Source organism: Dicentrarchus labrax, unplaced genomic scaffold, assembly GCF_905237075.1.
Source record: "Dicentrarchus labrax unplaced genomic scaffold, dlabrax2021, whole genome shotgun sequence".
In the NCBI taxonomy this organism is placed as follows: domain Eukaryota; kingdom Metazoa; phylum Chordata; class Actinopteri; family Moronidae; genus Dicentrarchus; species Dicentrarchus labrax.
The window spans coordinates 14,010,490-14,037,909 of NW_026136718.1; the positions used below are offsets into that span (position 1 = coordinate 14,010,490).

Genomic DNA, 27,420 nt, shown 5'->3' on the forward strand with positions numbered 1-27,420 from the left:
TTCATTTGAGATAGGCTATGAGGTCAAATAAAGTTATGAGGGGGGGAGGCCTTGCTCTAATAACCCAGCGAAACTTCTCAGTAAGATGAAGTGTGGAGTGCAGCTGTCAGTCAGTCTTGGAAATGGCAAGTGGACAAGAGAAGCATACAAGAAGAGGCTCTGCAAGCATCGGGTCAGTCTGCTGTATGGGAGCTCTACAATGACTGGCTTGTGCTAGGGGTGTCTACTTCCAATATGATGAACCATTTGTGTCGATGTCACCCTGTTGTGTCAGTTGACAGCGCAAGGAGGAGAGAGTCTGGTAAGAAAAGAGCGACTTCTTCTCCCCACAGCGTTTAAACAGCCTCTCCATGCAGATTCAGACAGGGCATCATCCATAACTGAAGCAGTTACAGTGAAATATATGCAGCCCTATGCAGTCGTGGAGGATTTCAGCATACGATTAGTAATATGGCCATTGTGCATTGCAAGACGAAGAAAGTTCAAGAAAGTTTATGTTGTCTGCTAGCAGCAAGTATAAAAATAGAAAGTTCTATATTTTTTCCAACTTCTCATTGGTAGAGGAGTGCATAGACCTTGTCCAAGAGTGTGTACATACAGTGGTTCACAGACAAAAACCAGGTCAAGTGTAGGCTATGTCCATATGCTAATAACTTTGTGTGTCCGTCTGTGGGAGTATCGTGATGTTTTTTCTGGCTTTGAATGAAGAGCTGATTTAGCGAGTCATCTATGATTAGCAGTAACAGCAGCAATAGATTCTGCAGAGCGTTTGTCTTCTGGTCTGTAGAAAACAGGGCTGCATAGAAACACTCAGTCTCACTGAGCTTTAGATTGAACTGTTTGTGTTTCTTGGATAAGACATCAATGCTGTTGCTCGATCAAATATATAGCAGCCTGCTGTTTCTACTGCTCGCCCTGAAGGGAAATGTGCTCAAAGTGTTTGTCGATGAATCCAGGCTGAGGGATTTTAGAAATCACAGCACAATAATAGGCTACATACCCCCGGGTTATTATGCCCAACCTAATATAATTTCATCAATGTAGGAGCTGTAATACAAGGCCGGGCACTGGAACTTCAAAGCGTAAAAAGCCACTTTATTAATGGTGAAGTCTGGTTTTGCAATATGGGATGAACAGCTGAATGTAAGATATATTTGTCGTATGTGTATTATATACAAAAGTTTATTTTACATACGCAACTACACTGTGCAATATATATTATCATACAGGTTTTTTTTATATAAAAAGTTTTTTCTCTCTCTTTTATATTTGCATATCTATTTTTAGACTGTACATACTGCCTCCGCTTTATTCCTGTTGTGCTATGTGCCATTGCAACGTAATTTCATTTTGATGCAAATCCAAATGACAAATAAAGTCTGACTAAGTCTAAGTCTAAGTCTAAATATCCATGCAATCACGAATAATTGAGAGAGCTCCTCATAAAAACCTGTTGTCCTCGGTGACAGCATCATTCAAAAGAATGTAAACGTTACAAGGTCGTGAACCACAACAGTCCAGGACTTTTACAAAAGAGCAAGAGACGAAGAGAATATCATAATATCTCAGCATTCAGCATTTTAGTTTCAGGTGCAAATTGGGTTTATTTTAATGTCAGCACATTCAGGGGTCAAGGCTGATTGATGTTGTTTTTCTGTCTATGGTGTGTTCGCTGCCTGTGTTGGCAAATTTGAGTGACAGAAATGGGTCATGTCTAGCTTGTAGCAGATGAACAAACACAGACAGAGGTTTGTGTAACAAGAAATGAGAGTGCACCATTAACATATATTTGTATGTAAGTGACTCATAGCATCCCCTTTTTCATGAGGTCAGAGTGTTGTAAGCCCCCCCGTCACGTGAGCAGTTAAATACCTGAAACAAGAGCAAAGGATAACTTGTGTGTTCACTATTAGTTTCCATAAAACAATGACACCATAAAAACAGTAAAGTTATCATATAATTTATTTAGGAAAGCTGAACACACAAAAGAAACAACATTTCTAAACAAAATGAGATGTTTACAGTATTTATGTCAAAGGAAGCTCATTTCTGAATGGTTAGTGAGTTTTAACATTCGTTCAAAAGAGAATTTAAAAAAATGTTTGGCTTCATGTAAAGCTGCGTTCACATTTGCTTTCATCATGTCACTAAGAGAAACATGTCAACTTGAGTCTTTAACACTGACCACAGCAGCTTTCTAAACTTTTAAGTGATTTCTAAGTGAGATATGAAACATTTATTAAACATTTAATGGCAAACATCTGTTAGCTCTTTGAATTATGATTGCACAATTTAATGACACAGAACAGCCATTTACCCCTTTCACACTGAAGCAACAAAGTGGGAAAAGTGTTGTCAGACAGTGAACATGGGCTACTACCATTATCACATTTATCAAGTTAAACCAGATCATTCTCACTATACACCATCTTTAATCTCCAGCTATTTTCAACACCCCATGTTATACACAGCGTGTTTGAAAGTGGTAAAGTAAGTATTTTTACAAATTATTTCAAAGCAGGTTCTTGGAAAGAACTACAGGGATGTAATTTGATAGTATTACAGGGAAAATACAGAAAGTGTTAAAATGGTACACACAATTAATAATACTTATCAATTGTTAGCATAACCCAGAGTGTTGTCCAAAAAGTAGAAAGTACCGCACGCACAGCAGTGCTTCTCTTCTGGGTGCCAGCCGGTTCAGAGCAAACCAAAGTAGACCGAAGTAAACCAGACAACAAGAACATATTCCAGCGCACACCAGGACATTAGGATTGACACCATTTTATTACATTAAAAACAAAAACAAAAAGGAGCGAACTACGCGTTTGGCACGTTGCTTCAGCAGATGAAAATATGGAATATATTTTTGTTGTCTGATAAACCAAAGAGTCTTTTAGTCAGTGCACAGCTGAATATGCAAACATAGGAAATGTATCTACAGGCCAGAATACAATTCAACATATATAAAGAATAAACTTTCCAAAGCTAAATGAACAATGAATGAATATTTACTTTGATTTAAATAGAGCAGCTCTTTCAATTATTTATTTAATTATTATTTTCCATATTATTAACAAATCACATAGGTATTTCCAGGAAACTTTACAGAAAGATTTCATGGAAGGAATGATTGAGTTTATCAGTCCTTATCTCAGTGCCCGTGTCTGCATATTGTTTTAACTCTTTAGGTTTGATTTTTCAACATGATTAACATGCAATGTTCTGTTCAGCAGGTAATTATCTGGGACACTGAAGTATCCTTGAATGCACTACGATGAAGAATTTTTAAATGTCCCACTTGACATCGCAAGGCTACATAATTATGTACTCTGACAAAAAACAAAAAACAAAGAAGTGATCACTGTGATGAATTACAAGCAATTTATAGTATCTGGACTTTTCATAATCCATTGAAAGAAATGGGAATCTATTGCAGCCTAAAGATTAGTAAATCAATCAAAAACTACAGATATAAATTTATAGTTAATGGGCCAAAGTGTACAAAACCATTGGTATGCTCTTTAAAAACAAAGATCAAATAATAATTAATTCAGTAAAATAAATCAAACCAACGTCCTGTCAACAAAATCCTTGATGATGAAGCATTTGTTGGAAAGTTGTAAAGTGCAATCAGGAACTTATTTTTCTTTTCAGTATATACTTTGATTCAATGGTTCTTTTTCTTGCTAACAATGTGTTTTTAGAGCAATAGAGAATAAAGAGTTTTGCTCTCAAAGAAGCCGGAAAAATATTGATCAGCTTCAGGGAGAGTTCAAGGGAAGTGTATCGATTTGGAATAATGTTAATTCTCAAGTGTCTTCAGTAGCCTTTTCATTGACTCCATTGATGGTCCACGGCATTCAGCCGCCTCACTCTCACTGTGTGTGTGTGCGTTAAAGTGTGCATCACCTCAGACAGTTTCCTGACTGATGAATATTGAGTGCTGACATTTCTTTTAATCTGAGTGTCAGTTCGGTGAGCACAGCGAGAAAACTCAAAAGTGGGTCAGTGTCTGCAGTCACGTTCCCGGCTACTTCACTCCTTCTGAAACGTGTGTTTGGCCTCAGATAAACTGCAAATGCAGGGCACGAACAACAGCCATCAGTGCCATCATTGTTAACCGCTATCTCTTCGACGCCCTCTCCACCCTCTGATGTGATTTCCCCCCCCCCGTCTTCCTATCTGCAGAAAGATATATTTAAAAGGAACTGTGGCAGTGTGTTGTGCCCTGCACCCACGTGGCTCCGGAAAGAGGGGGTCCAACAAAGAAACCTGGTTCGTTCTTCTACAAGCCACAGAGGTGAACAGCACCAGATTGGCCCTCACCCGGTGAGGTGTTGCAGGAAGATAAGGTCACGCTAGGTGAACCTGATGTAAAGCTTGAGGTGCTGGACACAGACTGAGCAGAACGAAGGAAGTGGAAAAAGGTACGAGACTCTGTGTTTATAGATGCTACTTAACACGTTTGCTGACCCTAAGTTCATTGCAGTAACATTTGTTAACGACATGATTTCCTTGCACCGCTTTGTGTAAGGGATAGTGGTCTTTTAGATTTTCCTCAAAACAAATTTAAAAAGACAAATTACTTGACATTGACCTTGAGGATGTGCATTAGGCATTATGCATTAGGGTAAATTCATACTGACATTAGCCCCGATCAAGACACAGAGGCCACCTGCAAAAAGTTGAGCTTTTGCTGCAACACAATGTATCATCCAGCAGGGATGGCCAATCGAATACAGGTTCCTGGTAGATCACTTAGTAACGTGCACAGCATATTTCTTATCTAAAGTATTCAAATTCATGGATCTGTCACTCACACTGAATTTCAGAGATCATATTTCTTCTTTCGATCATCTCGGTACCTGAAGAAACACGCCCCCACTATGCAGCTTCTTGCACTGCTGTGAGGCAGGGCTGTTTTTGGCCTGAAAGCCACAGTTTATTCTATAATGACACAGATGAGCACCGCATTTGTAGGAACTTTGTATAGGTGGTCCCTTCAGCAGCCCCTTGACCAGCAGGGGGCAGAGTCTTTGACTACATGGTCGGTACAGTGGTCAAGAAAGAAAGTCACAATCCTCCCTCCGACAAAGCAGGACAAATATTTCTCTAACTGTATTGTAGATGTCATAGACTCCTTTTTAGTTCCAGCATCGGTCCAGTACATACATCAGTCATCGGGTATAGGGGAGTTACAGTTCCCATGGTAGATATAGATGGGTCCACCACATCGATAATACAACTGAAACACTTCTCCGTATCCGTGGTCCCTCCACCAGGTGCACAGCTGCCGGTTCCAGCCACAGGCTAGGGAATAAAACAGCTCAGGATGCTCCATGCCAATCATGGTGAAGAAGTCCTGGTCACCCAGGTGGCCCCTGAAGCGATACTGGTCTGCTAGTTTGGCCACATTGCTTGGCTCCAACAGTTGATTGTAGAGAGCTGAGGCCCTCATAGCACCAAGGTCCAATAACATAACACCGCTGTTGAAGCCTGGGAGGCCATCAGGAGGAGGTTCACCAACTCTGGTCTGAGGGTTCTCCTTACGATACTGCCAGAACGTGTGTCTGAGAAAAGAAGGAAAGAGGTTGTAGAGTTTGTTATGGTAAAACCCCTCGCCTCACCATGATTTATAATAGGGCTGCAAATTTAATAGAAATATTATTGAACTATGCGCTGGCCTACACATTTTGTTCTCCAGATCTAAGGAAACATGTTTGTCTGTTACAGACCCCAACAAATGTCACATCATCATGATTTTAATGTTCTTCAGTGAAAATGAAAATTGTGATGCAAAAATGATCATTCCTACTAATCAGGAATCATATCACAATCATATCAATCATGGTTTTCACTCAGTTGTAAGACAGCAGCCAAGGTACAAATATATGTCTTGAATAATCTGTTTACTTATTGTGCAGTTAGCAATTGAGCTAGTTAGCTTGCTAACTGGGCCTAACCAAGCTTCCAGTATCAACAATTCTTCAAATGACAACAATCAGACCGATGTAGATGAGTAGCACATGGTACAAATATTTCATAAAGAGACCCATTCATGTGCTTAAAATATAGGATGACTGGAACATGCAGGTGGAGATACGTCAGGAATGTGTGACCCAGCTTCCTGTAAAACACTATCACTTTTTGTGCTTTCTGAATCTGAACTCATCCCTCTACACAGTCTGGAACTTGTACACCACTGGTGAAATGTCTTACTCTTATGTATGTTTAGGCTGCTGTACACGTAGAAAAGTGAGGGTCAACTCTGTTTCGGTCCACATTTGCTGAACAAACTGCACTGTGGCCAAAAACAGGAAGAGAGCTGGTCCAGGAGTGTCAGAGCATGGTGGAGTGCCAGAGGCTTGTGCCAACTCAGCACCCTGTTCTGCCAACACACCAACTATGAAGCAGCTAAATGACACACAAAGCTTCACTGAACAAGCATTTGTAAGCACACAAGTAAGACCTTTTATGGGGTTTATTATTATTGTCTTATTTCCAAAGTTTACATTGGCAACACAGTCTGGTGTAATAGATAGCACTTGCTGGCCCCCATGTTAGTTGTAGGTTGCATGAAAAATTTGATCTAGGTAAGCTGCAGCCCTGACATATAATTGCTCAAATTAGCAAAATACAGTTTGTTACTCCAGTATTAGTATTTATCGCCAACGCTTTTAGATAGATAGATACTTTATTTATCCCGAGGGAAATTAAAGGAAATTCTTTTACCACATCTAAAATACTGAATTGCAGAGAGATGGTGCAATGGTATTACAAGAATATGGAAGGTGTCTGTGTAAAATACACAGGTTTTTAAACTGGGCCAGATGTTCAAAGTCTTACTAAATATGTCTGAAAGAAATTCATGAAGAATTCATTTAAGCCGGACCTTTCATCAAGAACAGCAAGACTTTTGAATGGCAAGAATTCGAAAGAGGCACCATATTTGGTTTGTAGCTCTAACTGATTCAGTACAAATGATCACCTTTATCTTACGATGAAACATATCTATTCTGATGGGAGTGGTCTCTTCCATGATAACAATGCCCCTATCAAAGGGGACACCGAATGGTTTGATAAATAAGAAGAGGCTGTGAATCATATGCTAAGGCCTTCGCAGCCACCAGATCTCAACCCAACAGAACAGGGTTCCAGAGACTTATAGAATCAATGCATGTGTGAATGAACTGTATTCAGTTGGTTGCAACCTGCAACTTTCTGCTAGATGCTGCAAAATCTTACACACTGGTCCTTTAATTCAGTCCCGGCTGTGCACTTGTCCTAAGTGTTGTGAGAATCCAAAAAAAAGGGCAAGAGCAAGTTCAATTTAGCCAACCTGGGACAGTCCTTCAGCATCCAGGAAAAGACCATATTCCCCCTTTTAATCACAGAGTGTTTATTTGCCTATTCAACCCTGTGATGTATGACAAAACTCCTATGGGACAAATAAGAAATGCAGGAAATAACACATGGTCCTGTCTACATCTGTCATTTTCTTACTACACCACTTTCATGCTGTGGTTTTATACTTCTGTCAAGTCTATGGAGACCACTGGGTGTACTATTTTTATTTTTTTTGGGAGTGAAGTGTTTGCTTCAAGAAAGTACAAAATGTCCTTTTTTCCCTGTATGCTGACTAACAGCCAGTGCAATGATGTTTCATTCCTACTGAACACGAGGACGAATGGGAAGGAACCCTTTCTTGTATGCATTGTGTACCCGCACACAATCTCGACAGAATTGAGATTATTCTTAGTATTGGCCAAGCCTGAGGATGTGGATTAAATATTAATAGAGAAATGTCTTAGGTTAAAACACATGGGGGTTGGAAGACAGATAAAGCTGTTGCAGGGCAGGTAGTTTAAAAACAAAACAAAAATCACATCAACAAATTTGTGGAATTTACAATCAGCTGCCTGCTCTCTTGGTAAATGTATGTGAGAAAACAACGTGGAATAATTGTGCTTCATATGTAGCAGTTACGTCTCCCTCTTGATCAAATCTAGTGGGAGCAGCAGATTCTGTGAATCATGCTTTGATATTATTACTGTACTGACCTATATTCAGCAGCTGTAGCTTGTCCACACAGTTGTATACAGTCTGTTGGTCTGCTAGCTGGGGACTTGTGGCCCCTGTGGAGCATTTATCATTTTTAAAAGACATACACTGGGTCTACGTGCCCTGAGACACATTCAGGGTGAACACAGTCAGTCAGGGAACATTTACACAGACTTTTCCATTGTGCTGTTTTGACATAAGAATGTACTAAGTGAAACATACTGCAGTATCTCAAGTGTTATGATGGCCATAATATGTGACTGACTTTTTCCGTAGTTTAAAAGATGTGACACAATTTACTTTTTACATTACATATTTCTACTTATATAGATTTATTTTTACAAACAATACTGCAGCTAAAGCGGTTCAGAGGACAGCAAAGATTTCAAAATTATGTTTATATTTCAATATATACAGTATATCAATCACTTCAGAAAATCAAGTCGTAATCAGTCACCAGAACTCAATGAAACTGGTCACTTCGGCCTTTGAGAAGATTTAAAGGAGTACAGAATGCAGCTATGTTTTTCTGTTCCTTTGTACCAGTACAATCAAACCAGACTCAGTTAAACTAGACATACTATAACCTCTTGGCTCAGATCAGTGCTCCTGCAAGTGCCTCTTCTCCTGCTCTGCCAGTTCACAACTCCATCATCTCCTGCCCCCAATTTTCCCTGCCAACCTTTCAAGGGAATCGTCTCTCTCACTTGCAAAAGAATGAAAAGCATTAGCAGGTGACGGGGACATTCTGTGCTGGTATCTCATCCAAATGTGTCCTCCATTTTGTTCAGGACAAGAAACAGGCTGCCCTCTAAAAGCTGCGTAAAACACTCTTGCTGACAGAGGGGAGTCTGGGTCTGGGGTACACAAATGTAATGTCTGGTGCTTTTTATGACGGTGTAGTTTGGCAACACGAAGAGGACACGTTGAACAAAAAATCTGGAAATGATGGGAAAAAAAGGGGCCTTCAAACAAGAAAGCATACAATGTTAGTGCATATTTAAAATCCAAGTTTGCAGAATCATAGAAACTATAAATCAATTAATTTATTGCATACCATATACAACAAGGTTTATTCTAGCCTTTAACATCTCCTGTGCATTGAGTTAGAGGCACATGATGGTACAATCTTTTCAATCTACTACTTGCAAAACCAAGTTTTGATCAGAATGTAGTCTTAGTCACAGTGAGAGTACTACACAGCTCTCAGCCATCTGACTGCAAAATTAAATATTTCACATACAACATTTGATTCCAGCAAAACCTGGGACTATGTGGGATGTATCACAATGGAGACTCAATACAAAACGTGTAAAGAGAGTGACTTGCTTCTTGCTAATGTCTCTCATTGTGTGTGTCTGTGGCTTTGACTGTGACACTTATGTAAGTGGGTCTTGTCTCTTGGGTTTTAAAACATTACAAATGCAGCTGCAGGGAAAAGACGCGGGGCATTTTTTTTTTCTGATAATGAACTTTTCAGTGGCAGGATGTGCTCTGAATGCGGCTGGTGGGAGGATGTGTTCTCCTGCATAATGCTCCGTCCATTAGCACCATAAAGAGAGTGGGAGCCGAGAGCCCTCTCCACTCAACACAGGAAAACACTCCAGTGGAGAGCACTGACACAATGCATCATGAATACCAAGTTTCAAAATTAAAATATTACAAGGTCCATTGATCATTGGCTAACAAGCCAGCTCACTGGGCTAACAGGCTAGTACCATGTTTGTTCCTCAAATGTTCTGAAGAAAACATTTAAAGGTCAAGTGTGTAGGATTTAGTGGCATCTAGCAGTGTAGTTGCAGATTGCGACTCACTTGTCCCCCCCCACCCCCTTTCTTACCATGAGGGAGAAACCATGGTGGCTGTGAAACACGTGGAAAATGCAAATGGTCCTATCTAGAGGCAGTTTCTGGTTTGCCCGTTCTGTCTAAAACTGCAGAGGGCGCTATCTACTTGTCACTTTCTACTCAATATGCAAAGTTGCGGCAGCTACAGGTGAAATTTACAGTCAATAAATCAAGTCACCACAAAAATCCACCAAAAAATATGTGTCGTTCTTTGAACTATTATAGCCAAGCTGTGGACCACTACTGACTGGATGGAGAGCGATATCCTTGAGAGTCTCAGTATCGCCAATCCCCAACAGACAGACAACGAGTTGTGACAGCTTGTGTGACAACCAGTGAGGCTGTGCATGCTAAGAGGCACGTTCTCCTGCTATGTTGCAGTGTGTTTTTAAATGAGTGCATCCGGGCCCACAGGAACAACATTTGCAGGGGTTTCCCAGGGTTAGTAACCCATTGAACCAGTTCAGTGGAAGGGTAGAGATACAGATCTGTTTGGAGATGCTGGTGCCAACTGGGGCCTGGCAGGAAAACTACAACTCCATTTCTAAAACTTCTTATGCAGAAACCTGACATCCCTAGCTTTTACATTTAGGCTTTATTGTCTCGCATGTAAATATAAATACTAAATTTTCACATACATCCTTATTTCACTTCAACTTTGTACACCATAATAATGATGTTATCCAACAAATCACTATTACGCTGTATATATTACTTTTATATTACCTACATGTTGATTATCTGACACATTAAAATAATAGCTATAGGCTACTAAATTTGGCACACTTTATTTTTCACTAGCTTCTTGATCTAAATACTGGAGGTCCTCATAAAAAACTATATATATGCCAAAAGTATTATTAATAAAAAAAAAAGTTTAACTGTAAAAATGCAAGTATTGTAACTAGAGAGAAGAGGTAGCACTCCGTTAGAGTTAACAGAACTACAAAAAAAACACTAATTTGTACAGTGGTGTTACAGAGTGGTGGTTCTTCCCACACAAAGAATCTTTGGCTGAGTAAAGACTCCGGCTGCAGAAAGCACACAAACCCAACAACAGACAAATGATAGACAGTTGATATGATCTGCTGCTGCCAATGACGTTTGACATTTTTATTGGTGAAAACATCTGTCTCAGCTAAAAATGGGAAGCTGCAACCTGAATGTTTCCTACACTGCTACTCTTTACTAATGATAATTTGCGTGGCAGCTCAGTGAATGTGTGTATTTTGCCAATCCGGATGTCAGAACTCCGAGACAGACCAGTGCACACAAATACATTCACACTGGCAGTGCTACAACAACAGATGTGGACATAACATAGTTAAAGTAAGGTAAAGAGGGGATTTCAGTCAGTTTATTTTAGCCTATTCCAGTACTGTAAAATATGTCTGGATTGGCCCCTAATACCATTCCTTCTGATCACCTTGGGGCATCTTATATTATACATATGTCCCAATGTGAACATTAATTATTGGCAGAGACTTTTAAAACTAAGATTCCCTTTTGTCTAAAGCCAAGAGATCCCCAGTCATAAGTAAGTCACAAGATGTGAATGTGCAGAAAGTCATATAAATATCGTACTTGTACACTTACAACACTCAATATCACATGCACTTGTCTGCAGTCAGAACATAATGCCTTTGAACATTTCATTAATATGGTGGAGGCAGTTTAATGAAAGAACTATGAAAGAACAAACAAAGCAGTGAGTTATTTTAACGGCAAAATCAAAAAGTTCTGATTAATCTGTTTCATTCACACACTGTCAAACCACCTGCCAGCATGTTTATCTCAGTAAGCAGCTGCTAAATGAAACCTCCCATCTGACCTTGCCTCATGTAGTCTTACCACACACACACACACACACACACACACACACACACACACACACACACACACACACACACACACACACACCCCCCCCCCCACCCCCCCCCCAAACACACACAGTGATGTCCTGTTTTGATGCCATGCCTGGGTGGAAAACAGTGAAGTAGTCTAAACGGACCAGGCATGTTTGTTTTACGATCTTGGAGAGGGATGGAAAAATCAGCTGAGGAACAAAGAGCTTGAAAATCTGAGTCCCTTGTTTACGTATACACTCACACACACACACTCACAGTTCGTTGGCAGTAATTAGTATGAAATTTGATTTAAATCAATAACAGCTGGTGTCATTATTGTGGAGTGTGTGTATCTTCATTATTTGCAATGATGAATATTTATATTCAAAAGTCACAGACGTGGGACGGACAGTACAGAAAGTTCTTCCTTTTACTCAGCAACTTCCCAGACTAATATGATAAGACTCGAGTCTGCCAACAGGGGCAGTCGTTTATCTCAACTGTAGGAACTGAAATCACAACTTTTGTTTCCATTCAACAAAATATGCCAAACTTCTCAATGACAAAGCAACTGTACAAGAACTTAGTAACGGCAAACACTAAGAATCCAACTAAGCATTTAGTGCAAACTTTTGATGCTGCTTGTGGCTCTTCCACACACATCCTTCTGGTGTGCAAATTGCTAAGATATGAGCTGGTTTTGTTGAGGATAAAAACAAACGTCTGAGAAAGCGGCCTAGTCTTTTCTACTGAACTGGTGTGCTGAGCTGAGGATGAGACGAGGGAGGAGTGCCACCAAGGGGAGTTCTATGAGTTTACTTGATTGATGTCAAGAAATAATACCAGTTAGAGAAGATTATGTGGATCATATTCGCATGGTTGTCAGTTCTAAGGATGAGCATGTCGTTTATTTACTACAGACAGGTCTGACAAAGAGACAGAGGACACTTCTGAATCACAGGATGAGAGCAAAACATTTCCTGACGAGAGGCATCTCTCTGCTTATATTCTGCCAAACCCCAATTATTTATCTGGCATTAGGGACTTATAATAGCATATTCATGAAAATATCATCATCATCATCATCATCATCATCATCATCATCATCATCATCATCTGTCGGTGTTGCATTTGCACAGTGTATCTTGCAACTGTGACTTTATAGCTGCTATCATTTACCCCCATCTTGCAGCACCGGCACTTCCAAGGTAAAAGTTTGCTTCTGAGCAGTTTGGGGTTTGTGGCTGGTTGATTTTGTACAATGGTAAAAATTATCTTAGAATTATTGGAAGAACAACACGTCAATGTTTTTCAAAGTTTCATTCAACATTCAAGTAGTGCATTAGCATTCAATGTTCAAGGGCTTCTATTCAGTTACAATTTTGGTCACATATTCAATAGATTCTGCCTGGAAATTATGTAAAAGCTGAAGAACACTGTGATGATTCAGGTATGATACTATACAGATTTAGGAATATAGTGAAACTATTTAAATTGAGTGGTATTTTCACTTTTCAGTACATAAAAACCCACACCAATATGATTTATTTTATATACAAATATAAAATATAAAACTGGTAAAAACATTAGCACTCTACTTGAGAACTACATGAAATGAATCAACCTCCCAACTCCATATTTGAAGAGGATCTGATCATTTCCATGTCTATATTAATTCCAGTTTAGATTTTTCACTTTATTGAAACACATTTTAAACACGTCCTATCTTAAATCCTGCACTGATAATCATTAAATTGATAGATTTTCACTTGTAGTTGGAAAATCACTGACTGGTAACACTGCTGAGGTTCTTGTGAAACTGTACAAGAGACTTCTGATGTTCTTTCTCACTTAGAAACTGTGAGAGAAAATAGCTGTGAATGTGAGGCCCATAAAAACGCAAATCCATCTGGGGTCAACAACAGTGTGTGAGATTAGTATAGTGGCTTTTAACCCATTAGTGTTAAAGAGAGAGGCATAAAAGAAAGACGATATTGCTAATGTGGCTGCTCTCAACAGTTCTACACATAAATATATGAGCTTTGCAAAATAAACTTGATACTAAGATATTTTTAGCATTTTACACATTTTGAAGCTAGTAATCTTTCGCATAGACGAACTCACTCACACCGAGTCCCCCAAGTCATGAAGACATCACTGTATCAGTTTAGGACTTTTGATTGGACACATTTTTATTTTAAAGCCTCTGGAAATGTGGCTTAAAATTGTGAAAATACATTTATGATATCAAAGCTGAGTGTCTCATACAGCATCCACAACAACCTGAGTGAAAATAAACATTCATAACTATTATTTAAATTATTTATTAAACCATTTAAATATTTATGAAATCAAATGAACTATTTAGCCTACATATTTTCAAGCTAGGAGTTGGCCCAGACTCATAGAGGCAGACTGAGCAGGAGCAGAGAAGTCTTGTTGCACCCCTTCAGGTGGGACAACTGACTTTGTAATAAATGTCAGCGCTTAACCACGCCCAAACTTTATTTTTTAGTGTTTCTGACTTTTGTACGACCCTATAGCTGATGTGTTCTGCCTACCTGTAGACTGGCTGCATCTCTCTGGTGATGCCTATTACGGCTCCTGGAGGAAAATGGTCAAATTCTTGGAAAAGGTCCCTGATGTTCGTCCTGTATTTCAGGTCCAGGTCAAGCTGTACTATGCGTGTCAGACCTGAAAGAGGAGCGCAACAAAGCATTGATTAGGTGGCATTAAACTTCAAAACATCTTAGATTAAACATGTGTAACCGAGGGAATAAGCAACTAAAAGAATGATTGCTGTTTGACACGGAACAAGTGACCTCTGTCTGCCCGATGTGAATGATAAATAATCATTTATTTTTTACCAGGCTTAATAAATGGCAAATTGAGTTCAATATGTTCTAAATTATCCCAGGAAATGTACTTCTGAGTCATCTGTGCACATAGGTTGAGTTTTTCTGACTACTCCAGTGACTGACGTCTACCTAATCACTTTTAGGAGTCCTTCCAGGAATACGCAGTTAGAGGAAATAAGATCAGACTCTGACAAGAGTCTTGAAAAGCTTGACACAATTAAAATGGTTTCTCTGTGGTTGACTTTTGCTTTCTATAATGCTGTCATTGACCTAAAAAAACCAGAATTACCTATAAATGTCTATACATTATGGGAAGAAATGTAGAGAAAGTTGAGCATGACTATTAAAAAAAGTGCACATTTGGCAGCTGTGTGTGCACGCAGATGATTAACACTGTAACACTGAAATTGTAACAGCAGTATCCAGGATATTCAGACCCTCATCTGTTCATTGTTTTAGCTTCCTATGTTTTGCTGGTTGCCATGGTGATGAAAGGATGGGAAAGACTCAGAGATGGTGTGCCAGGAGCACAACATGATTATTAGACTGATGAAAACGTTTGTCAGCTTAAGACACACTGTCAAAGTTTGAAGACAGTAAACATTTATTGGTTTGATGACAGCTGCAGAATTGGCGCAACTGGTGCTGAGGGACTTAAGGGATGAGGGTACTTAAAAATAATGAGCTGCATGAGTTGTCTGCTTTATAGACCTTCAGAGCTCAAGTCAACCCGATTTCAGATCTGTTTCAGTCTTTCAGGGCCCTGTTGAGATCCAGCAGCAATCAAATAAACAAAATGTTTACTATTAGAAAGACATCCATACAATATGTAAACAACATATGTTTTTTAGAAGGAGAATAAGAACCTACAGGTAGAGTTTATGTGTAAAAAGTGAAGAGGAAAATGTATTTCCCCTTCACAACAGTGTATGAGTTGTTAATCTGCTCCTCTAATCTGGATGCTTATGTCCCATCTTTATGCTGTTTCATAATGTACGTCAATGTTGCTTTAAAGTAATTACAAAACAGCACTTAAACAACTCAACTAAAAGTTTGTATTTGGACCATAATCATCTTAAAACCTAATAGTAAGGGTAAAAATAGACAGGTGAAGTCCAATGCAGGACTGATCTCAAAGGGGGCCAAACATCACAGAACTAATTTGGAAAGAAAGGAGAAAAAAACAACACAACTTTGGCCTCGACAAAGTCAAAGTAGAACAATGAAAGGTATACATGTAACTGTGGGGGAGATCATAGCTGGACTACAAGTTGGTGCTAGTATTCGATTGGTGGTTTCTGTTGAAACTAGTGACGGAAAAAGAAGACTCAGCAACACGGTGTTTTCTGTGCTCTCCAAACAAGGAAGCTGCCATCACAATGCCTTCATGTACTGTGGCAACAGAGAGGGGGCTCGAAAGAGTAATCTCCGAGTGGTCGGCTCCGTTTGTTTGTATGAACGGGGCTTAACTGGTGGGAGTATAACAGGAAGGGGGTCTTAAGTTGTTACAACATTGATGTAGTCGGGTTTGATGATCAATGACTCAATGCTAAAGTCCTGTGAAGGTGAAAGTAGGGATTTGTGCTGCGGGCTGTTGTATGTATTTTAACTTTTAACTATTTTTAGGCAAAGAAGGTATATGTTGGGCACTACAGCCAACTATAGCGCCCATTTTGTGTATATGTAACCTTTAAATATTTATGTTTTTTGGAGAATTGAATTTTTTCCAACAACTGACATAAATAAGTAAGTAAATAAGTAAATACGTGGAGGTTATAATCAATCTTGCCCATATACGTGGGTGTAGACGTCCATGGGCAGGTACACACAGGAATAATTTGGTTAGCAGGGTTTAGAGTTCGCCTGAGGCTCCGTTCAGATCAGACAGTCCTCAACTAAGCCACAAAACACAAATCACAATGTTGTCTAACATCACAGTTTTTTTTCAGGGAGAAAGTGGGTCAACCTCATTAAGCCCTAATGTCACTCTTGATGTGAGCACTTACAGCCTATATGTAAGAGTCATTGTTTTACAGATTTTTACCAACAAACACAGCTTTTTTTTTTTTTTTTTTTTTTAAAAGGAGATCGCTTAATTAATTTGCACACTCATTATGTTCCCGTGCATCCAAAAGTTGATGTGTTTCAACTGCAGTAAACAAGGTCCTCTAGTCGTAAGCACCAGAAAATGCTTCTAAAATATAAAGAAGAGAAAACTAAAACACAAATAAGCTTGAGATCATGAGTTTATCATTAAATACTAATCAGTAGTTAGTGTTTTATTTTCTTAAATAGTATAATTCCTTAAATCCCTTTTTCAGTTATTAATTATTTTTTCAAAATAATACAATTTTTAAATAACAAAACAAGGCTATTTTTGCTGGACTGCAAATCAAGTTTTGAGTTAAATCAAATTACTGAACGTCACTACAATGTTGCCACTGCTTCAAAACATTAGCTAGAAATTATGAAAATATGCCTGCTAGCCCCTTTGACTTTTAAAAGTAAACCATGCCCTTTTAATATTTGCCGTTGCACGTAGGCAGTTATTTCATTAACCATTTAACAGTAAAGTGATCTGCACAGCATGACAAGCTAGCTAGGCTACGTCTGGCACCCTACCAATCAATAAAAACAGTTTTAAGTGGCTTTCCAGACAAGAATGACGATACTCAAAGTAATGACATTTACTTCACAAAGTCACACAAAGTAATGTGATTAAAACTGGACATACACACATAAAAAACCTCAAAATCTGGCTTGCTTTTGAGTAAAAGTAGGGATTTCCGTGGGATAATAAATAGGAATAATAATTTTATTAGGTTTCATTGCAAATTCAAGAGAGGTCTATATGAAACTGTGGCACATGTGCATTTAAACATGTGTCAGTCAGTGAGACATTGACTCTGACCACACTGCATTTGTTGTAATACATCCACATTGCTTTAAAGTTGGGGTTGTTCCACTATCAGTGTGTGGTCCTTCAATGGATTTTCTACTACTACAAATCAAAGGGTCTCCTTTGTGGACCTGATGAACTGTATAACTGTGCAATCCCGGCTGCTCTGGACTTAACAGACACCATAATGTGTCTGTTACGCTCACTGGTCTACTACAGTAGAGAGAGGAAGTCAGGACATTTACATTGAGATCCAGTCGACCATCCCACTCATGTTCAACCCTGGCTTGTTATTTTAGATCAAAAATCCATCGGAAAGAGTTATTAGCTCTGGAGAAACAGTGAGGGCACAGAGGGGACGTCTACTAAAGTTTGACTGTGTTTTAAAAAAGGAATACGCTGCGTGTTAGAACTGATTCAGAATGATTCAGAGGTTTTATCGCATGTTTTTGGTGCTTCGTCTTAGAATTTTTCCAGAAACTGATATTGATTGCTTATCTGCTGTGTTATTTTAGGCCTGCATGACAACCAATAGTTTAGCTATATCTCACCTCCGGGTAACCATCATTCTCACTTAAGCAAAGCAATTTGCACATTAGCAGTCCCACTTCTACCTCGGGTGGAAAATAGAGGTCGGGCCGTAGGAGACTCAAGTCCCAGCATGTTGAGACCTCTTGAGGGGATACAAATCATGGAACACCTCCATGAACAAAAACAGTGTTTCTTAGGAACCTTATCATTAATCACAACAGGTTTCCATTGTGCAATTTTATTTCTCATCCTCAAAGGACAGATGGTGAAAATACATTCCTCTTTAAGCCATCATGGTCTGTAAGCTTCATCCACTGTTACAATTTTCACATGAAGTTCTATGTTGCAACACTGTTGTTTCCCTGAATATAAAAATGTGGACCAAGGATTTTTTTTCTTTAGCAAATGCAAAACATGACACACATATGACACAGATTAAAAAAATAAAAGATGTCCCATACAGCTACGAATTGACTGTCACGTTACAAGTTCAAATAAGAACAGCACCTCCGCTTTGAGCACAGGCAAGGCTGAAACTGAAAGTCTGCTTACTAATTCTTCTGCACTGTTTGTGTTGACATCAGCCCAATATCTGCAGACAGCTGGCTAGCTGGTGTTAGCTACCTGGCAGGGACAGACTGAATAAAGTAGAATCCACACACTGTTCTCTCGACTTCCACGGTTTCGCATCTCGCAGCCAGAGACGATATCTCTTCCACAAACACAAACTGAGAACTCACATCAGTCACTCTTCAGTCTATCTCTAGTTTGGCTGCGAGATAGCCGGAGTCAGCTAACCGTCCTGAGCTATTCTCCACACTTTGGTACACATTTTGTCTCAGCTCTCTGTGGAAGTAAAGGTTGAATTCCTGCTCACTGTCAACACCGAGCTTATTGGAGACACAACATTTTGGTGATGGTCTTTGGTCAGGCATCATGCAGTATATGTCAAAATCAGTCATCAATTATGTATTTTGACAAATATTGTTAGTCACAATTTATGGATGTTTTATTTTATGTATTTATTATTACATGAGGTGTTCGATATTTGGCTCTGCTTCTTGATAGGTTGTCATAGCCTGCAGCTTTAGTTGTTTCTGATGCCTGATGAAGGCCCATAACCAAAGCGACTCTAGTGCTAGACTGATTTTTCAACTGTAAATTGTCCCATTCAGTATGTATCTTGGTCACAACTTACTACTAAAGCGTGTTTGTTAATGGTAAATAAATGGTTTATAGTTGTTTCTAAGAAACATTCTCTTTCTCCACAGTCTGTCTGCCAGGTGTGCAACACTGTACTGTCTATTGTATTTAAACAATCATTTTATCTTCAGTAACAAAGATATTGTGATATATGATTGACTGCTGTTTTGCAATATAGTATCATGTATTTAACATTTGTTTGTGTTATGAGACTTTTACTCTCATTATAAGCAAAATATTGTGGGGTAGTTATACAAGAAATTACCGTATGACCCCCACCTCTATTTAACTTATTATATAAAAAATATTGAGTACAAAATAGAGTGTTTTAAAGGATGACTGTGTGGCATCTAGCTTGAAAGGCCCCATCTGCAGCCAGTCAATTTCTAAGTCTTTCTAAGAGTTAAACTTGCTCCCACTTCACAAGTTAGAGGATGTTAAATTTCCAGCCCTCCCACTTGCAGCTGCTATTTATATTTGTGGATATCACTTTTGTTTCACTGTCATTAATCAAAAACGACGTTCTGTGTCTGCTGCGAGGCTCGCTGAACGAAGACAGTTTCAGAAAAATGGCTACATCAGAGAAGAAGGAGGACGTGAAGCCCCATGCACCCCCACTCTCTCTGTTAAGACAACCACATTATGCCCTTTATAGATGAAAGCATTCTTCAAATAGAAATGTGTGACCACTTGGATACACAGAGCAGACGGGTGCTTCACGTGGTTGATCAATAAGGACACAACGTGACACACCATCAGACGCACACCTCCACTTCATACAAGGGACTGCTGGGGAAAAAAAAAAAAAAAAACATCATACAATACACCCAATGCCACATTGGCTATATTTTTAAAATCTGTTCAAAACAACTTTGTGCTCCACCACAAATTACTTTTCAGAACTGACAGCTGAGTGACAACCACGCACTCAAGCATTTTCCCCCAAATACAATCTTTTATTTATCATCCTGTATTGCCTTTTGACGCTCATCTTTTCTTCACAATTTTCCTTTTTTGCTCCCTAATTGATATCCATCCCCGAGTAATGTAAATAGCATACTTTTATGTGTTATAGAAAACCTTTAAAGAAAGCGAATTTGATTTGTCAAGCCTTCAAATGTGCACAGCATCTTTTTTTGGTGGAAAGCTTTATAAATGAAGAAATTCAGCTCATGCAAATTAAACTAAATTCCAGTACTGCCATGTTTATGAAAAATATTTAAATGCACCTAACTGCTGAAAAACAGAAACTGTTGGCTTCAGAGGAGAAGACACATCACTATACCCTCTGTTGGTGATTTGGGCACCCCTATTAAAAAAAAAATATATATATATATATATATATAAAAATATTTTAAAAAGCGATGATCTTAGGTGTTTAAATCGTACCCACTGTTCTCCGTGCAGTTTTAAAATCTCAAACGGGACAGGGCCCTGCTGTCTGCAAGACAGAGACTTTAACATGTGGTGACTATCGATTCAAACCCTAAAGCCCAATAGTTTGAATGTGCGGAGTCATACCCCATGATGCACATCCACTGAAGTGAACCACAACAGTGCACACCGGAGGTGGTTCCTCCATCGGTCAGCACCAACACAGGGGGCACTAATGTGGGCAGCAGTGACGGAACATCCTTCCTTCCTCACTCCCCAGGAACTCTGCAGCTTGCCACGTGTCTGTTAGATACCTGCCCATAATACCTTTTCCAGCTGTGCACCATCAGTGCCAGGATAGAGAAGTGAGCATCTGAGTGAATTTAAAAGATGGTCTGCCACAGAATCAAAGCAAAATACACATTTTAAAGCAATATATTGTAACTTATTTATCAAATCATATAGAGAAAGTGACATTGAGGTACAATTCTTGATCAAAATTTTAAGGGTAGCTCCAATAGCAAACTTTAAAATACAGTTTTTTTTATTGCAATATTATTATTAAAATTATTTCACTTCACAGAAAAAATTAAATTGTTTATGTTTAATGCTTGTTTAAATCAATCTTGTCTCTACACATTTTAATTATGATCTGTTGAAAAACAGCCAAAATCTACTTCACATCTATGAGGCATCGCTTCTAAAGAGAACATTGTGCTGTAAGTGTAATTGTGTTTAATGCTTAGAGCTGCACAAATAAAATTCAATTCAATCCAGTTGTTTTGGTGTGGTGGCAGAAATTCCAAAGAAAGATATCTCTAAATTAAAACAATCTGCATGGATACATCAGTGATTAAATTTACAACCAGTCACCGGTGGGAGATCATTCTTTGGACTTTACATTGGGGACTCAATCAGACACTCATTGATCAGCCAAAACTCTCAATCTAAAGCAATATTTGTAGGTATTTAACTGACAAAGAAATCTGACAAAATGTGCTTTTTCTTACTTTCAGGCATGATGTGATGCATGGCAACAGACAGGAAGAAGATGGCATCGCTGTAGTAAGCCCCAGAGCCAGCGCTGAAGTGCTTCTGCATGGCCTCCACGATAGGAAACAGCTTCTGTGTGAGAGCCGCCACGTCATGGAACGACACCTGCACAGCAGATCAATGCAGTAGAGTCGAGTTAACACAGCAATGTCCCAACTGCAGCAGAGTTGGGAAATACATGCCACTACCTAAGATATCATTTTATGTGACTATTTGGTACATGTCATCTGAGATTTTTGTGATTATAACAGGGCTTAAATGTGTGTTTTCCTCATCTTAAAAGGCTACATTCCAGTTTGTTTAGGCAGTGAATGCCTCACCTTAACAAGCCTTCACGGCTGCATTTTATTATAAGAATCAGAGGTGTATGGGACATGTGCTGACCAAATATTCTGCAGAAGTCCAAATGATTTTGTTCCTAAAGCAATTTGTCAATTTGAATGACCCACTGATGTGTAATTTCCAACTTCATAAGTGAACATTTTTTGGTTTTAAGTTCACAAGTTGTGATAGACGCTAACGAAAATGAATCCATCTACTTTTTTATGTCCTTTAAAATCAGAACAAACCAAAAATGACAAGCCGTACATACAAAACAAAGATACTGTTCAAAACTTGGCAGATAAGCGTGAAAAGTGATTTAGAGGTCACTCGTGATCAATCCACTACAGACAACTTCTTGCTTCATGTAACCTCTCAAATAAAACCTCTACGGTTACAATTAGCAGAGAGAACCATGGTGAAAACTAAAAACAGAGATGTTATTTTATAACACACTCCCATCCTTGTGTCATTTTAAAAGGTTTTAACCACTTCATATGACAGTCAGGCGCATAAACATTGTCTTCTTGTGTCCAGGTTTCCTGCCTCTCAGTGCTGCTCCTCTGAGCTTTAAATCCCACAACAGCTGTGAGGCAGCAGTTTCTGCTCTGATCGTGTACAGTAGATATCTCAACAGATTACTGAAAGAGGATTTTTTCTTTTAAATATAAGCACTGATTATCATTAAAGCTTTCCTGCAGGACGAAAAATACATATGTTGGGTTTGGGACAAACAGTCTTTCCTGAGGAGAGTCTGGACTTTCCTGGCTAAGCCTGACATCAGTAAGTGTGCATTTAAAGGCTTCAGATAAAAGCTGGACAATACGGCTGTTGTATTATAAATCAGGCACCATGTGCCTCGATGGGAATACATAGTTTAATGATCCCTGGCAGATTAAGGTAAGCCCTCTATCATTTGAAATCAGTGCTGACCTGGACAGCTGTTGGCAGTGTGATTTAATGGCACATTTTTTTATTTAAAAGTCAAAGTGAGCAATTGACTGCTATTCTGTCACGTTAGCAGCTATGCATTCACTCTTGTATCTTGCACAAGAGGACCAACAGTTATATTTTTTATTCGTGCCACATAAAGGATTGCTTTAAGTACTTTGAAATTTATTCTAAAAAAGCAATAAAGTAGCCATTGCTTCTGCAGCATTTTATTTGATAAAAGGCACCAGAACCAGTGGAGTTCACCAACTAGCCAGCCTTGAAAACTGAAATGCTTGAACACACAATTGAAGCTCACTAGTTTAAGAGCTTAAGTACTAGCTACTATTTTATAATTAGGACTTGTGGTTTGTGCAGGACAAGTTAAGGACCCACCCTTCACCGGGAGTTGAACACAAATAAATGTGCGAGACGCAGCTGTTCATTGGGAAAAGGATTCAACATTTGGCTTCAGATTGAAGAACATTATACTGCTTACAGAAAGTAAACCCCCCCCAATAGCACTAACCCTAACCCCACCGCACCCTCCTCCAACCCAGATTTTTCAAAGATCACAGATTTTTGGACAACATTGTTTCTTCAGTCATAAAATAAATACTGTTCTGTTATACATACTTCTTCTACTTTTGGCATTCAGTGTATTTGGTGAAGTGATATTATTAGTTCACAAACAAAACTAGCTGCACATAGTTGACTTCAGAGGCTGGACATATTTGGCAGTCGTTGCACTGTTTTATTGATGGGACGCTAGTACTGAGCTAAATCTCCTTTTTTGACTTTTGTGGCCAGGATTGCTTACTATAACTCCCAGGAAAATCTGTATAATTCTAAAACAACAGTATCCTTTTATTTAGGAGGAAGATAGTAAGTTTACAAAGCAGTCAGAACACTGGCCACCACAGACTGCCTGTTACCTGCTATTAATTTCAGGAGGAACTCTATAAAGACGGGAAGAAAATAAAACAACTTAAGAAAGGTGGTTCAGGATCCACATACAGGCTCTTAAGGCCCCCAAAGGCTTTCCTAACAACATGATTCGGTCTTACAAATTTACAGTATTGCACTCTACCCTGTTGTCGGTTGCATAATGTTCTAAAGTATAAAAACTGATGTGAAAGGGAAACATTTCATGAGGGGACGGCTGGAGTGCAGGGCTGCAGTATGTTGTGTAAGGACTGTGTGAATGCTGATCAGCAGTAATGAGCACAGCCTCTGGGCACTGGGCAGTGTGACTCTGTTGGCTGTTTGCTGCGAATGTCAAGTGGGTCATTGAATTTACCACTGTTGGGGAGCGATGGAGGCTAAAACTCTTGCATATCCGCCGTCTCACCATCGTGCTCCTTTAAGATGAATAATTAAAAAGGGAATCAGGGTTCGAGATGAGCAGACAAGGATGTCAACATGCTCATATACAATGTCTCTGTCTGCCCCTGGGGAGTTCCCGTCCCATCTGTATCTTTGGCAACTTGTCTCTGCATGCACATCAGGAGAGACAGAAGACACAGTGGCTGTACTCGCGTCAGTGATAGCACAACACGATGTTTAAAAGCACTGGTCTGGAATGATACCATGAATATGATAAAACCACTGGGTGTACCGCCTCCCAGTACGATCCAGGCACTTTCCCCAGGCAGCTAACTAGAGCCTGAGTGATTCTGCCAATTTGAGCTTATTACAGATATGTTGACATCAGTGCAAGCGTCAAACAGCTAAACACATGCCTTCATAATTAGGATTGAGGGGCTTTTACTGCCTTTATTTGAGAGAGTGCAGTAGACAAATGACAGGAAACCAAAAGAGAGAAAAGTGGGGAACGACAAGTGCCCAAAGTCCCCGGTCAGAGTCAAACCAGGGATGTTAGGGTGAGCGGTCAGCACGCCTATCCAAAGATATGTTTGAGGTCATTTAGAAACAGTTGCTTATTCATAGTTTGTCCACCCCAGACATAAAAGAAAGAGGATATGCAAAATCCTAACCCAGTCAACACTACATTTTTCAGGCACACACTGATCAATATTGGGGCATTTAAAAGTCTGATAATGAAATATCTAACAATTGTAACTTTTATCATATCACAATTTGAGATCCCTTAGATTAGTTTTTTTAATTATTGTGACCAAGCTACATACTGGGTGGACATTTTACAGCTGACATACATCACCAATACCAATATGTATGCAATAAACCAACAAAATCCAAAACCAGTATTAATCAGGCTGCACTGTACACACTACCAACAACTACCAGCACCGTAGGCTTAGGTTGTTCTGAAAACATGAAACATCTCACAATTTCTACACTGTATTTTCACAGCGACGCTCTGCTTCTAAATCCTACTTTTCTGACAGGTTTCTGGATGAACGTTTGAGTAAATATAACCAAAAAATTTGTTTTTTTATTAGCAAGCAATTTGTTATGCTATTAATTAAAGACCCTTACAATTATTTTTTTTTTTATTATTCCATGACACTGCAACATCTTGCTAATACTCAGTCCCTTCAAGATTTTGCAGGGTTTCTTTGGGATTGTTGCAACCTGTAATGTCGGATTTCACAGCCGTTTTTTTTCCAAAATAATTGTGATGCATGTCGCAACGTTTTAAAGCATTTTTTCAAAATACGAAATTTAACAAAAATAGCTGTGGTTGTTTTTTGTATAATTCATTACAATTGAAGGTAGCTTGTTCCAGTGAGAATAAAGTCGCACTGTTGAACAGGGTAAATGTGGAGATGTTCGTGTCACAACTAAACATAGAAACATTGAAGTGAGTTTGGTGACACATGGCTCAACATTTTGCTAATTAACAGGGATTGGTTGAATTTGTGTTAATTGGTGCAAATGCAACATCGCAACTTCCTGGAAGGACTGAATATTACCAATACAAATTTCCTACCAATGTGTTTTATATGTCAGCTAACTTTAATAGAGCAATTATTGGTATTGGCTGAGTAATACTGTACATGAAAAGGAAGAGATCGGGGGAAATCTCTGCGTGCCAATTTGGGTTGTATTTTTGCAAAAGAGATCTTGTCTGGTCCTCTTTAACACCCTGGTACACAACAGATAGATTTTATACCCAGGTCTCACAGCACTTCACCATCCCTTGTCAGATCTAACAGTACTTTAACCAGTGTTTTACACACTTCAGCTGCGCTCCTCCAAGACTTTGAGCTCAGTCTGAGTATAGAGGGAGAAATTAAAAGGAAGCGATCAGACCAACAAGCTCAAAACCTGCCAACATGCCAAGCTGAGCAAACCTCCAACCAATCCAAAGCAGGCATGGGATCAGCCTGAGCTAATACAGAGCTGTAACATCCACACCAGATGTTGTAGATGATGAGACATTCCTGAGAGAAAAGGCCTGGCTGGCGAGGAGGATTTGGAAAGGGATAAGTACGGTAATTTGTAAACAAGTTTATGATCTTGTGCTCTGTGAAGAATACAAAAGAGGAGAAACGGGGCAGGACAGTTCATGCAACAGAGGGGACATAATCCGCTGTTTTGGCAGAGAGAACAAAGTAGGGAGGAGGGGGGGTGCATCCACATTAGTGAGGGATTAGTTTGGAAGGCCAACACTGCCCCCACGTGTTTCAACTTCAAACAGCACCTACAGGTCTTTCTCCTAGAGGAGGCCTGAGTTAAGGGGGTCAGTGTGCCTCGCATGAAGTGCTTGTCAGATTGTTAAAATCCTTTCTCACACCTTTCCCAACATCAGAATTGGGGTTTGCATCCACTTCATTCAGCAGTCCAACTTCTGCAACTTCTCTCACAAGATCCTCTATATTATTCTTTACACAACCATTTCTGTCATTTTTCGTGCGTACAATCGAGTGCAACACTACGAATGTCGTCCCAAGATGTGTCCCGTTATTCAAACGACTACTGGGTTTCAGTCTGTGACTTCGGGCTTTTCACCTCACCTTTGAGTGTGGCCCTTCAGAAAAGGGTTAAAATACTTTTGCCATCAGACATTGTCAGACTACCTAACACTAACCCTGGGTTTGCTTAACAGTGATCTCAAGGAGGAGGCCAGGGGCCAGTTAATGGACAAACATTAATAATATTCATCAGATAAAAGGAATAAACATTAGGATCGTTGATGTGGCAGACCTTCAACCTAGCAGGTGGGAATGCTGCACTGAAGCTATTGTCATTTAGCAAATGAAACACAGTGGTGGGAAACATAAAAACAGTGAATTGCATTCTGTGAGAAACAACGAGTTGTGCAGTTAAAATATAAGACAGGTGCAATAATAATCCTCTAAGATCTTACTACCAATACAGATTTCCTTTTACCTGGTCTCACTTAGCTCAACAAACACATACATTATATATAATTTACATATATCTATAAAGTGCCATACAGTATGTACTTCAAGACCAAACATTAAAGGCAGCTTCAGTAGAAATAAAACTGATTTCTTCTTATCTTTCAAATCAATAGATAACAGAGCTTTGGCACCGTGGAGACA

The 27,420-nt window shown here is 39.2% G+C and overlaps 1 protein-coding gene and 2 long non-coding RNA genes across 4 annotated transcripts in view; 1 reads left to right on the top strand and 2 right to left on the bottom strand.

Moving 5' to 3' along the window:
• On the top strand, window positions 1-23,562 carry LOC127350736 (uncharacterized). The gene is made up of 2 exons (XR_007880622.1): window positions 1-301; window positions 21,640-23,562. It is a non-coding gene; the product is annotated as an uncharacterized LOC127350736 (long non-coding RNA).
• Window positions 1,945-27,420, bottom strand: part of xxylt1 (xyloside xylosyltransferase 1) — a 27,417-nt gene continuing 1,941 nt past the window's right edge. Inside the window, exons 3-5 of the mRNA XM_051377630.1 lie at window positions 21,634-21,781; window positions 14,320-14,452; window positions 1,945-5,573 (exon numbers count right to left, since the gene is read on the bottom strand). Of these exons, the coding sequence (XP_051233590.1) occupies window positions 5,177-5,573; window positions 14,320-14,452; window positions 21,634-21,781 (678 nt within the window). The 3' untranslated portion in view covers window positions 1,945-5,176. The remainder of the gene's footprint in view (window positions 5,574-14,319; window positions 14,453-21,633; window positions 21,782-27,420) is intronic.
• LOC127350737 (uncharacterized) lies at window positions 17,418-21,627 on the bottom strand. Of its 2 annotated transcripts, none has more exons than XR_007880624.1 (2): window positions 20,771-21,627; window positions 17,418-20,035 (listed from the first exon to the last, which is right to left on the bottom strand). It is a non-coding gene; the product is annotated as an uncharacterized LOC127350737 (long non-coding RNA). The 2 variants fall into 2 exon arrangements; XR_007880623.1 differs by having other exon boundaries at window positions 17,418-20,038.